A 13305-nucleotide genomic window follows, 5' to 3' on the forward strand; every position below is an offset into this window, starting at 1 on the left:
AAATGTGTGGGCAAAGACCAGCTCTCTCGCCGGCTGTGTTTGCCAGGCATTCTAACGCAAAAAATGTGTGACTCAACGTAGCAAAACAATATAGGAAAATGAAGATGCCGAGATTATACATGCGGCGATATGGTCGCGCTGTTTCTTTCAATTTGTAGGCTGAGCCTCGCAGTTTAGTGGACGCCATTCGTCTTGGCGCCATTGGTCTGGCCGTCAGCAATACCAAAGAGAATGGAGAACTGGCCACCTGCACCGGCACCAATGATCTGCTTTCCACGGATAGCACTATTGTCAATGTGCGTGGGTGTCTTGATATCCTCGATAGTGCCCTGACCAGTCTGGTAGTTGCTGGAGAAACCCCACGAATAGGCTTTGCCGTCCTTGGAGATGGCAAAGCTGTTGTCAGAGCTCGCGGCAACAGAGCAAATGTCAGAGAGCTCAGCATTGGCGGTCGGCTTCACCAAGATTCTGGGAGAACCCCTCTCATCAAAGATGACATCTTCCTTGTCCAGCTTGTCGAACTCGAAGCCGACCTGGTAGCCATCCACACGACCCCAGGTGAAAAGTTTGCCCTTGTCAGAGCATGCAAGGGAATGATGGACACCGCCATCTACATCAGTGATAACATGGTCGTCAAGGTCGGTAAGCTTGGCCGGCTTGAGGATGACTGCATCATCTTCACCAGCGTTTGACTGCACACCGATTTCACCAAAGTTGTTGAGACCCCATCCCCAGACTTTGCCCTCCTTGTCTACGGCAAAGCTGTGGTAGGCGCCGCAGGCAATCTTGACAATCTTGCCGCGAGGGAGTCCCACGCCCTGGGGGATCAGCGACGACATCTTGTTGCGCTCGATGATGCGTCGGCCGAGCTGGTTCTGCTGACCGCAGCCCCAAGCAACGACATTGCCCTTGGTGTCGAGCGCCAGGACATGGTTGGAACCGGCAGCAAGAGCCGTGATGTTTTTGAGGCTAGTCAGAAGCATGGGTCGCTGCTGGATGTTGATAGACTCGTTGAAGCCCAGAACGCCGTCGCTGGAGCGGAAGGTACCCCAGCCGTAAACGCGTCCGTCCTGCGTCAGAACAAAGGTGGCACTGTCGCAAGAGACAACCTGAACAAATTTGGTGCCGGGTGCAAAGAATTCCTCCCCAACAGGTGTAGGGGTGCTCTCGTTGGGGTTGATGCCGGTGTCGTCGTCGTCATCGTCCGAGTCGGAGTCGTCGCCATCCATGTCCTTTAGGCCGCCATCCCAGGTAGTATCGCGTCCGAGAGCACCCTGGTCGTTGACACCCCATGTAAGAATCTTATTGTCACGCGTCAAGGCGGCGACGTGCATGCCACCGCAGGCGATCTGAATAACGCCGACGGTTTTGGCGCCAAGGTTCTCGTTGAGACGAGGTCGCTTCACGTCAATGGGCTTCTTCCCATTCACCTTGCGGCTGCCGAGGCCGAGCTCTCCGGAGGAGCCCTCACCGAACACGTAGACATCAAGAACCTGGTGAGGAACGAGATTGATGGCCTTGCCGATGTCCGGGAAAGCCTTCTTGGGCTTGGGTACAGCAATAGCGCGGGGAGCAGGCGTCTCCGACTTGGCTTTCTTGCTGCGTACAATCTCTGCCGGCGCCTCGACAGAAGCCTTGCGCTTCCTAGATGCAGGGGCGCTGCCGTTGGCCTTTGGCGCGGTTTCCATCTTCTTCACAGGTGCAGCAACCTTTGGCTTTGCGACCTTTTGAGCAGGCTTTTTCGTCGTAGCAGAAGCAGCCTTTTTCGTAGGTGCTGCAGGTGCAGACGCTTTCTTGGCCGCCGGCATCTTAAAGGATAGGTATATCGCGTTGGTCAAAATTGGGGGCTGGCTGGCTGGATTGCAGTGGCGCAACGTTTGCTTGAAGGGGCCGGGTGGCGAGACAGCAAGCAAAGGCGTCTGCTGTGCGCGAAAATAGAAAAGGGGGCCAAAAAGGAATGAATTGCTCTCGAAAAATGGGTCGCGGTGAATTAGACAGCTGCTCAAGCAATGAACACGTTGGGCGAATGAAAACAGGTGACAGGGAAGGTCAGCTTGATGGGAATGCAGGCTGGAAGCTTGATTCTCGTGTGGCAGCAGCGACAAAAATGCGCGTCGGAAAGACTGGCGCTGATGGAGCCACCTCCAGCTCATGTTCCACCGTGTTGCGCCTGGGGCCGAGCTCAAGCTCTGACCGCCTAGCAACTTTTTATTAATGTCCGGCAGAATCGCATCGGCTGCTCCGGGCGGTGAGCCTTGCTACACCCCTTGTACATTCCTCGGAGCACAGCTACCAGTGCGTTTCTTAAGTCGAGCTTTATTTTTCTCATGAAAATAGCATGACTACCTTTTACAGATACAACGCGTTCGAAAAATTGGTTGATGAATTCAAATGAGGTGCGCCGTTGATTCACAGTTGCAACCCCTGCAATGCTATTTATGGTATCTCCAGCAATCCATACCCATGTCGTCTTTGATGTAAATGCAACAGAATCCACCCTTGTGCAACATCGTAAGTCATTCGGCAAAGCCAGATGAGCGAGCCGAATGCTTCGTGCTGCACCTTGTTAAAATCAGTCCTAAACGCCAATGCTCCGTCACCATGCCCCTTAGACTACTCGTTCAGAAGCAAACGAGTTGTGGAATGAATAGTGTGCTTCGGGCAGACTCTACTTGCGGGTAGTAAAGTCAACCTCGTTGGCAGGGTTGAAGTCGCCGTCGGCAGCCTTCTCACAGGTGCAGGCATCGGCGGGACGGACACCGCAAGCACAGGTGGCACCGGCAGGGCGAACGTTCTCGGTCGCAGCGCGCTGGCAAGTGCATTCACCGGCAGGACGAGCACGGCATGAGCAGCGAGCACCGGCTTGGATGGAGTTCTCGGTGCTGGCCTTGTCGCAGGTGCAGTGAAGAGCGGGCTTCTGGCCACAGCTGCAAGTAGCTTGCTGGGCTAAAGAGGTGGTTAGTATTACGAGCCTGAATCCAATTTCGAACGATTTGTATGAACATACCACAAGCACACTCGGCAGATTCGCCCTGGCGGCAGCAAGTGGAAGCCTTGAAAGCAGTCATTTCGAAGGTTGGCAAAGGTGGAGTAGAGTCTTGGGAGTGGATTGTTGGTTTGGAAGTTGCAGAGAATGGTGATAAGCGCTGTGATGATTGAAAGCAAAAGTCGCTGCTGTAAGTTCGCCAGTGACGTCTTTATACTTGAATTCAAGATCCACAGGGAGTGCGATCGGCCGGTTTGCTGACTCTGTAAGGTCGAAATGGGAAGGCCGTGATTGGTTGTGATGAGGTTGCGGGCCATACTCAGCCAATCATGTACGTCGTATTTCCAAGCACCACGCGATCTTGACCAACAGTGGGCTGCCTGCAGCCTTGCGCCGCCTACTTTCAGCGAATCATTCGTCACCTTTTATAAGCACTCTTGAAATGGTGTGTAACTCTTGCTAAGCTTTCTCAGCGACAATTGTTTCCATACTTTCAGTTATGGCTGCGTCGCCCGGCACCCGATCTTAGCGCCCTGCAGCGATGAGCGGCGAGCAATACATTGGCGCAACAAAAGCCCCTCCGGTTTCTTAGTGAATTATCTTGCAGCTTACCCATGCTTATAAGTCTAGGAATTAAAGTATGCACCGCCATTACAGATTATAGGTACGCTACCTGTAGTGGCGCTCGGACGGCTCTGTCCGAGCATGGTTCAAAATGCGAACTGAAACGCATGACTGATCGATATCAAATGCCAAATACAATCCCTTGGGCTTGAATCAATACCCAGATTCCCGGGCTATATGGCTGCCGGGTGTGGGTGAAGATCGTTTGTGATCGCGTACTGCATCGTGCTGTGGTGGGGCGTGGCTGATCAATGGGAACAGCCGACGTGTGTAAGTCCAGAGAAGACGAAGAGCAACAACGTGCGCAGCCCGGGAAGATAGCCCAAAGATTCGGGTTGCTCTCGAGGTCTATATATCCATGACTGCTCCATCTAGAGATTCAACGATCTTCACCTCATCCCAACGGAATGGGAATCTCGTTGACGTCATGATGCACAGTGGACTTTTAAGGAACCACGGCTGGGCAGCATCCGGCCAACGGGCTCCTGACCATCCAGTATATAAATCGCATCTTTAATTCAAAATTTAATCTTGCTCAACACACGTGGAACATCAAGACACAGCATTTCCCATCCTATATCCTGCAATCATGTATGCATCACGCGCGATCCGTCCCCTCCTGCGTCAGGCCACCCGCCCTATCGCTGCGCGCCGCTTCCTCAACACCGAAAACGCACCCATTCTCTACTCTGCGCACGCCAAGGCTGTTGGCGCCCGCAACGGCCACGTCGAGGGCAGCGAGGGCCTCAAGATGGATCTGGGCATGCCCAAGGGCCTCGGCGGCGCCGGAGGGCCCGGCAAGACCAACCCCGAGGAGCTCTTCGCGGCGGGCTACGGCGCGTGCTTCCAGTCGGCCATGGGCCTCGTCGCGCCCAAGCTAGGCATCAAGATGCCTCCCAAGGCAGAGGACAGCATCATCGAGACGACGGTGCACATGGTTGGCGACCTGAAGAAGACGGACCTGGGCATCAAGGTCGACATGCTGGTCAAGGTCAAGGGCGTCGACAAGGCGGACCTGGAGAAGCTGATTGAGAAGACGAAGGAGACTTGCCCGTACAGCCGCGCTACGCAGGGCAATGTCATCACCAACATCGAGGTCGAAACGATGTAAAACTATATTGTATAAAAGTGTTTTGATCACGAGGATGGAGAGATTGTACTTGTACAGCTACTAGTGACGCAGCGTTCAGCTATCTAGACGAATATATTTCAGTTTATCGTCACTTATTTATGATTACTTAGCTCGTCCAGTTGCGCCACGGACTTTTCCATCTCTGAAGAAATGGAAAAGTCCTTGATAAAATCCCAGCGCTCGCCCATGAGGCTACGCATGGTGTCAGCATCGGCAGAAGCTGCCGGGCCCTGACCGCACATGAGTTTTCCCGTGGCTTTGCTAGAGTCGATGATTCTCTGGCAACGAGGTCGTCGCAATTGGTCGTACACCTTGAAGGCGAGAGCAATTTCCGCTGATGACTTAGCATTGCCCAGTAGTGCGCCGAGTACTGCAGAATCCTCAATTGCCATCGCCGCCCCGCTGCCCTGCCAAGGAGTGCTTGCATGAGCCGCATCACCCATGAGGCAAACGTTACCCTTGGAGTATATCGGCGTAGATTTGTGTTCCCACTGAGAGTACAATTTCAGATCAGGACATTCGAGAACGAGCTATCGTATATTGTTAGTCCCAAATAGCATCAATCAATTGTGCAACGGTCGACATACCTCCATCATGTTTTTTGCAATAGGGCCATCTAGCCATGTGTGTAGAGTCTTTTCAAGGACATCACGAGTCAGGGGCTGGTTACGCTCTTTCCGTTGCTCGTTTTCGACTGCGGAAATGACGCACTGCACTGTCTCGCCATTATCTAGGACGTCGTGCATGATGAAGGCCCCATCTCCACACCAGCCATACTGTCGATGCTCTGTAAAGTACTCATCCCCGAGCTTCTCCTTGGCCTTTTTGAACGGGACTAGGTATCTGCAGTCCCAGAATCCGGCAGGCGTTGCGGCGTGGGCTGAAGCACCGTCCTGGAGAACGTGCTTGCGCACTGATCCGAAGATGCCATCGGCGCCAATGACGGCGTCAAAAGTCTCGGTGATTCCGTCGGTGAATGTGACATGAAGCTTGTCCCCTTCGGTTTTGACCGATTCGAGCCTCTTGTTGACATGCAGAGCCTCTTTGGGTAGCGTTGCGACCAGGGCAGAGAGGAGGGCGGCGCGGTGAACAATAACATTCTTCTCGCTCGTCGGAATGTCAAAGACCTTTTCACCAGCATGTGGTCCGGAAGCCTGCACGACCCAGCAGTAAGTAACATGTTTTGCTTGGCGGGAGCGTACATCTCCTTGCTGCGGATGACGTACCAGCATGATGCGCGACGAGTTTGAAGGCACTGCGCCCGCCTTGTCCAAGACACTCTGTCGAGCTGAGGGAATGATGGCTTCCAGGGCATCAATGGCATGATCTGGGAGGCCTACAGCGGCGCCGCGCTCAGAAAATTCGGGGGCGGCCTCGTAGACGTGAACGTTGAGATGGGGCTTGTTGATGAGCGCATGTGCCATGCAAGTGCCGCCCAAGCCACCGCCAACGATGGCAATACGGAGTTTTTGTTCGGACATGATTTGATGATTCGGCGTCTGCGGGTGGTAATGTCTCATCACATTTCTGGCCAAGCCCTCGCGTCGCCGTTTGCTATATAGTTAGACACGTATTGACAAGCGCAGGCTGACAGCCTGATTTGACAGCAACCCTGAGCTAGGCAAGACGACGCACCACTCCGCATCTCGGGCACTTCTAAAAAAGTGACGATCGTCGCACTGGCTAGACAGGGTGGCAAGCTAGAGAGTTGGAGCGCTTCTGTCAATACACTCAAGCTGCATCATAATCCTTCATGCTTTGCAAATCCGGGGTAAATCAGTGCGCCCCATTTTTGACAGTCGATTAACAAAAGGCATTGCCGATTTGATCTGCCGACGGGATGGCTTGTGTCAGTGTAGAGGCGTTATTGTTAGTGCGGGATGCCGTTGCGCGGCAGAGGGTGGCTTGGTCTGGGGTAGTTGACGGCTAGTTGCCTTGACCTAGTGCTGGGCGTTGACAAATGCCCGACATGTACAACTTGAACTGCGCCAGACTGCGGCTGAGGTTTGTCATTGGTTCTGGCGAAGCGGAAGCCAAGCCAGCACTTGTCGGGACTTGAGGCTAGATTCCCTGTTCATTGCTGTCATGGCTGTAGTTGGGTGAGGTAACCAAGAGCGCGAAGGTATGTATCAGGACATATTTCGTCAACGCAGGAGTCGTTCGACATTCTATAACTACGACTTTCAACGAAACCACCAAAGCCTATTACACACATTTATGTGGTTTCATTTGATCGATACCCGGTTGCTCCTCCTGCCTCAAGGCTGAGCCCGTTACTTACCTTGTGTAGGTACCTTAGCTTTGGACAGATCAGGCAACGCTACAAGTCATCCCCTGGAGCGATGACCCGCGGGGCGTGTGTACAGCGAGCGTAGGTACCTACCTAGCACACTGAACCGTGCTGTAAGGCACCGAGGTGCCCCCACAAGGCCGCTGGCCCGGGCACAGTTCTGCAACCCGGCGGGCCCTCCAGGGAGATGACCGAGAACGAGGCCAAACCGTCGGCACCTTGGCACATGGTTCTTGGCAGAATTTAATTTATTCGTACTTGCCGATTCTTTTTTGTCGAGTATACAGCCAGTATTTCGATACAAACAATTGTCGTCTGCCTGCGCAGTCTTCCCATGAGCATTTCAAGCGGTTGAGACAGTGTGCATGTCTCAACCCCCTTCCCGCGTAGGCAACTAGCCGCTGGCGGGAATAGATATAGATGGAACAGAGAAGCAGGAAATTGGAAACGGGAGGTAAGGAAGCATTGCGAGACAACGAAACAACGGAACAACTACTCAAGTTGTTTAATCTCTCTACTCGTAGCATAATCATAGCAGACACCCTCCAGCTGTAGCTCCCAGAGCCCCCATAAAGACCCCTGCGATGGACTACCTAGGTAGGTAGTCAGCTCCGCTGAACAAAGCGTGCGCTAGCAGGCACTAGCCCCAGGTTTCACCACCTCAATTTTCAACCTTCATTGCCGACCCGACCCAGGCTCCTCTCGCCTCTGCAGATCACCCGGTTTGGGGAAACCTGGCTCTTCTTTTCTTCATCTCCGCATCGTCCCATCCTATCGTCTGCGCGGCCTCTCGCCATGGCCCCAGCTATATGAAGTTGCGCTGCGCCCCCGTCTTTCCTGCATCCGGCCTCCTCCTCCCCAGCAATCAACTACGACCGACAAAGATGAGTCGCGATCAACGCAACCCTTCTACCGCCGGCTCTGACAGCCTCAAAGGCGGCGCCTCGGTGCAGGCCGCCTCCCACCATACTGATACTCCTACCGACGGGTACGTTCTTGCGCGTCTCCTGCTTGTTTCGTCTGCATCTTTGCTCATTCCAGCAACAGCGAATTTATCTTTGATCCGAAGCTCGAGAGCCGACTACGATGGAAGATTGACATGTGCATCGTACCTATCGTCGCTATTCTCTATCTTTTTTGCTTCATTGACCGCGCCAACCTTGGTATGCTTGCGCCGCCGTCGTGGATCTCCCATTTACAACCATTACTTACATTATGCAGGTAATGCCAAGATCGCCGGCATGGACCGGGACCTCGGCATGAAAGGCTACGACTACAACATGATTATTTCCATCTTTTACATATCATATATTCTCTTCGAGATCCCCTCCAATATTCTTTGCAAATGGATTGGCCCCGGCTGGTTCATCCCCGTCCTGACATTGCTCTTCGGGGTCGCTTCCGTGGGCACCGCCTTTGTCAAGACTGTGCCCCAAGCCGCCGGCGTTCGCTTCCTGCTCGGCATATTCGAGGCCGGCATGATGCCGGGTATTGCCTACTACCTCTCCCGCTGGTACCGTCGATCGGAGCTGGCCTTTCGCCTGTCTCTGTACATTGTCATGGCGCCGCTGGCCGGTGCCTTTGGCGGACTGCTGGCCACCGCCATCCTAAAGCTGAAGAGCTTTGGTAGCCTGGAAAGCTGGCGCATGATTTTTGCCATTGAAGGCATCATTACCATCGGCCTCGGCATTGTCGCTCTCCTTGTGCTCACCGATCGTCCGGAGACTGCCATCTGGCTCAGTCCCGAGGAAAAGAAGCTCGCCATAGCCAGAGTTCGGTCGGAGCGCATTGGCAGCACGCAGGTGCTCGACAGAATCGATACAAAGAAGCTGAAGCGAGGCATCTTCAATCCAATCACACTGAGCACAGCCTTTGTCTTTTTGCTAAACAACATTACGGTACAGGGCCTTGCCTTTTTTGCGCCGACCATTGTTGCTACCATCTACAAAGACAGGACCGTCGTCCAGAAGCAACTCTTTACGGTGCCCCCTTACATTGTAGGGGCTTTCTTCACCGTGCTATTCCCCCTCATCAGTTGGCGTATAGACAGACGTCAAATTTTCTTCATTCTGTCTGCCCCACTCGTCATGACTGGATACAGCATGTTCCTCGGTTCCCATGACGCCTCTGTGAGATATGGCGCCACGTTTCTCATTGCTTCTTCAGCATTCTCTCTCGGCGCCCTCACAAACGCCCAGGTTTCTGCCAATGTGGTTGGTGATACCGCCCGCAGCGCCGCCATTGGCACCAATGTCATGTTTGGCAACATTGGCGGTCTCATCAGCGGCTGGTCCTACTTGCCCTTTGACTCACCAAACTATCACATCGGCAATGGTCTGAATTTGGCTGCCGCCGGCACTGGGCTGGTAATCAGCACTCTCGCCCTGTTGTGGATGAAGGCAGACAACAAGAGGAGACGTAGTCTGGATGTCGACGAGAAGCTTCGAGGCAAGACCCAGCAAGACATTGAGGACATGGACTGGACTCATCCAGGCTTTCTGTGGAAGCTGTAGTTATGCTTTTAATCCTGAACTCTGAAATTATATTCTAAAGTGTGAAAACTCTTCACCTTCCTGCATACTTGCAAGTGACGTGGCCAATTACGGCACAAGTATAGTTTGTCAGTACCATCGCCTACTTCGACTTCAGCATCCACCAGCATGACACTTCTCTTCTCCAGGAAGCTTTCGAGCAAACCCGATGTAGTCTCTTTAAAGCTGGTGCCTCGCCGCCCTCCAAGCCACTTTTTCTTTTTTTAGTAACATCGTGATGTGGCGTGCTCAAAGCGGCGACATTTGCCGCCCTTAAACTCAATCCAAGCCAATTCATCTGCTGTTGGTTCAGGTGGCGCTCCCATTTTGCAGTCCCGGCCCCCGTTCAACAAGGTCTTACAGAATATGGCATTATATTTCCATGTGCCTACCCATGCCTGCACTCTCCCAATTTCTTCCAAGTCTGGCAGAAACAAGGACTATTCTACCGCTGCTATATTTTCCAGCTAGTTGTAACTTACTCACATTGGAGGCAGTAGCTTTGCATACAAATACTGAGCAGCACTCCTCCAAAGATCAACCGTGTGTCGTGTTGATAGAAGAATTTTCAAGCACAAACTTTCCCGCGCAACGGTGGCGCTTTTTGCATGCATCTCAACCAGCTGTCGTTATGGCATTGTCCAGATCGAAAAATTGCCAGCAGAAAACTCTTCGCGGATCGATTCCGTTCTCGAGGCGTTCGCCGCGAACAAGTTATTACACTTTGCCAGATTACACCGTGTAGCCCTATGAGCTTAACTGCCTCCTGATGTACCTTCTCACAGCAATCTCTCTTGAATCTACCACTTCTGAATGAAAAGTTTAAATCAACCACAAAACTCTCACGATGCTGCCAAAGTGCGACTGCTCTAGCCAAATGTTATAAAAGGAGGCCGCTCCCCCGGAACCTTTCCAAATTTCGTTCATACACTTTCCATCCTTGGACCTTCAATTCTTTCCCCTCTTTCTCAAGACTGCTACTTCGTTGTCTCTCAACTGCCTCTCTACCAAGCAATCTACCAATCTCAAGTACAGATCAACGTACTTCACTGCAGCCTCGGTACCCATACGAGTCTGTACTGTCACAGTTTCGACTGCGCTTCAAAAGCAATCACTGCCAACATGTCTCAAGTTCGTGGTCAGCAAGCCCGTCGCGGTGGAGGTATTCCCGCTTCAGCTCGCCGGGTCAATCAGTCTTCCGAAGACAGCTCAAGCAGCACCCCCATTCCCTGGGAACGCCAGCAGCAAACCAGAAACTTGAAGAACCTTTTCTATAATGTCTGCGAAGACAAGAGAATTCTCAAGCGCCGCTGTGAGGAGCTGACCAAAGACAAAACCCTCCTCCGGGAACATTGCGACGCTGTCGGCGATAGGCTTCACACGACTGAACAAATCGCCGAGGCCCTCCGTCGCGACAGCCGTGAGCTCAGATACTTCAAGCACATCTCTCTCAAGGCCATTCAGCGTGCCAAGAGATTCCAAGACCAGCTCGAAGACGCCACAGAGGATCTCGAAGACGCCGCCGAGCTCTTCAACAACCACGTGGATCAGGCAGCAGCAGATTCAGATGCCCTCCGCGAGAGAATTCACTCTCTGCAGGCTCAGTTGATGCGCAGCCTCAATAAGCAGCGCGAAGCGGGCGAGGGCAATGCCCACCGCCTCGCTTGCCTCCAAGCCTCCAAAGATGAGCAAATCGCATTCATCGAGGCTGAACTCTATCGAGTCAAGCGTGAGAGCGAGGCGGACTCCATTTCCTATGAGCAGCAGAAAGTCACCCAGATGAACTGCATCTCCTACCTCATGGGCCGCCTCAACGAGCTTGCCCCAGAGTACTTTCTCGAGGCCAGAGAAGCCGGCATCGACCCTCTCTGGGCTGCCCATGGCCATGTCCAGCACATCGTTGGTCCAATCACCGACGATCGCCATAGACGCGCCGCCCTCCAGGCCCTCACCCAGCGGGCCGAGGACCTGGACGCGGAGCGCGAGGCTGTCCACGCCCAAATCGACGAGCCGCAGCGTGCCGACTAAAATGTCCCAAGGCATCGATCCGGCCCTGAGCAAGAACAACAGCCTTCAACCTCCCAGCAATGAGCCTCTCTCCCACATTATCCATATCGTCCGAACCAAGCCAGAAAAGGTTTTTTCTTTTTCGACGTCGTCATGCGCGCGCACCCACTCGCAACAAACCTAAACCACTGCAGAAAACTACAGACACTGCACGAAGTGGGAAAAAGCCACAACTGAAAATCCTCTTCTCAAATCTCTCTCCAGCAAAATTGGCACCACTTCAAATTCACTCACAAACTATTCTTTCAAAAAGGGTGTGCGCACAGGCATGAAATGGAGGGAGAGACTGCTCATTGCAAGTACCACTTGCAACAACCAACAACCCAAGACTCGGGCCGGCATCAACATTGTTCTCGTCATTATTCGCACCCACAAACATAAAAAAAATCAATCCTAAGAAAAAACCCAAAAATGGCTTTTCCATCGGTTCTCGCTCGTTGCAATGCTTCGCTTCGCTTGCTTCTTCTTCTTCTGCTCCTCCTCCCTGGCTCCTCTGCTCTTCTCTGGTCGTCTGCTCTTCTCTGGTCGTCTGCTCTTCTCTGGTCGTCTGCTCTTCTCTGGTCGTCTGCTCTTCTCTGGTCGTCTGCTCTTCTCTGGTCGTCTGCTCTTCTCTGGCGATGATTCCCCTCGAGCACACCCAAATACATACAGACGAACAAAAGAAAAGTCTAGACAGACTCTAAACTTTTGTTTATGAAATCATTTTTGGTTATGAATGCATTTCTTGGTCATGAAGGCATTTTCTTTTTGTTATAGAGGCATTTTTGGTTCTGAATGCATTTTTTTGGTCATGAAGGTATTTTCTTTTTGTTATAAATGCATTTTCTTGTTTTGAAGGCATTTCTGTTTATGGAAGCATTTTTGGTTATGATGGACTATATGAACTCAGTGGGACTTTCAGGCTGGCGGATTGGTTCTTTTCATCTTTTTGTGGTTACGATTGTTTGTCGGGATATCAGCTTTGGCCATCGAAGAAAATTTGGCTCTTCAGTTTGGCGGATTGGCTCTTTACATATTTTCCGTTAACGATTGTTTGCCTGGAAATCAGCTTTGGTTGTTGAATGAATTTTGGCTCTTGTCTTTTTCTGATTCTTCATGTCAAGTAACTAAAAGTATGTTTTGTAAAACATTGTTGCTCTCGTATCGTGCGTAACCTCTGCGCGGGTGATGTCAAAGACGCCCGCTCCGGCAAATAGGAAGGCGGAAGGCCAGATCGTCAACATCTAGAAAATTGTCCGAGACAGATCTGAACCTAAATTTCGAGGCCTCGCAGGTGTTCATGTTCCGTGTTTCTTGATTCTGCTGCTTAATTTTTCTCTCTTTGCTTTTCCCTTTCCTTTCGGATTCTTTCAGTACAACTCGGCATGGGTCTCATTTTTGCCGTGGCCCTGCTGTGTAAGTCAATCCTAGCTCTCGTTCACTGTAGGTAGTCTGTACCTGTGCTTCAGACTACCGGGCACCGCCCCACGGGCCAAGGACAGAGGAAATGCGACCACCGCGGCTGGAGTCTCGGTGCTCGCAAGCTCATACAATTTTTTACTATGAACCCCGCATCCAAGTGTAAAAACATTCATTCACGTACACGATGCGAGTCGCCCATGATTAAAGAAGAGGCTGATGGGGCAGTGCTCAGCTCCGGTCACGGCATTGCAGCGAGTGGATTTTACCCCACCAT

The 13305-nt window shown here is 52.3% G+C and overlaps 6 protein-coding genes across 6 annotated transcripts; 3 read left to right on the forward strand and 3 right to left on the reverse strand.

The window, feature by feature from the left end:
* Positions 1-173: 173 nt before the first annotated feature.
* On the reverse strand, positions 174-1334 carry LMH87_011164 (uncharacterized protein; the record flags this gene model as incomplete). Its single annotated transcript, XM_056200259.1, has 1 exon — positions 174-1334. One exon carries the CDS (start codon positions 1332-1334, stop codon positions 174-176), a length of 1161 nt encoding a protein of 386 aa, XP_056052126.1.
* A 1334-nt stretch (positions 1335-2668) lies between these two features.
* LMH87_011165 (uncharacterized protein) lies at positions 2669-3068 on the reverse strand (the record flags this gene model as incomplete). Its single annotated transcript, XM_056200260.1, has 2 exons — positions 2669-2946; positions 3008-3068. 2 exons carry the CDS (start codon positions 3066-3068, stop codon positions 2669-2671), a joined length of 339 nt encoding a protein of 112 aa, XP_056052127.1.
* A 1131-nt stretch (positions 3069-4199) lies between these two features.
* Positions 4200-4721, forward strand: LMH87_011166 (uncharacterized protein; the record flags this gene model as incomplete). Its single annotated transcript, XM_056200261.1, has 1 exon — positions 4200-4721. One exon carries the CDS (start codon positions 4200-4202, stop codon positions 4719-4721), a length of 522 nt encoding a protein of 173 aa, XP_056052128.1.
* A 113-nt stretch (positions 4722-4834) lies between these two features.
* LMH87_011167 (uncharacterized protein) lies at positions 4835-6223 on the reverse strand (the record flags this gene model as incomplete). Its single annotated transcript, XM_056200262.1, has 3 exons — positions 4835-5272; positions 5330-5896; positions 5969-6223. 3 exons carry the CDS (start codon positions 6221-6223, stop codon positions 4835-4837), a joined length of 1260 nt encoding a protein of 419 aa, XP_056052129.1.
* Positions 6224-7916: 1693 nt separating this feature from the next.
* On the forward strand, positions 7917-9545 carry LMH87_011168 (uncharacterized protein; the record flags this gene model as incomplete). The annotated part of the gene is made up of 3 exons (XM_056200263.1): positions 7917-8020; positions 8080-8195; positions 8254-9545. 3 exons carry the CDS (start codon positions 7917-7919, stop codon positions 9543-9545), a joined length of 1512 nt encoding a protein of 503 aa, XP_056052130.1.
* Positions 9546-10685: 1140 nt separating this feature from the next.
* On the forward strand, positions 10686-11591 carry LMH87_011169 (uncharacterized protein; the record flags this gene model as incomplete). The annotated part of the gene is made up of 1 exon (XM_056200264.1): positions 10686-11591. One exon carries the CDS (start codon positions 10686-10688, stop codon positions 11589-11591), a length of 906 nt encoding a protein of 301 aa, XP_056052131.1.
* Positions 11592-13305: the final 1714 nt, after the last annotated feature.

This window comes from Akanthomyces muscarius, chromosome 4, assembly GCF_028009165.1.
Source record: "Akanthomyces muscarius strain Ve6 chromosome 4, whole genome shotgun sequence".
NCBI lineage: Eukaryota > Fungi > Ascomycota > Sordariomycetes > Hypocreales > Cordycipitaceae > Akanthomyces > Akanthomyces muscarius.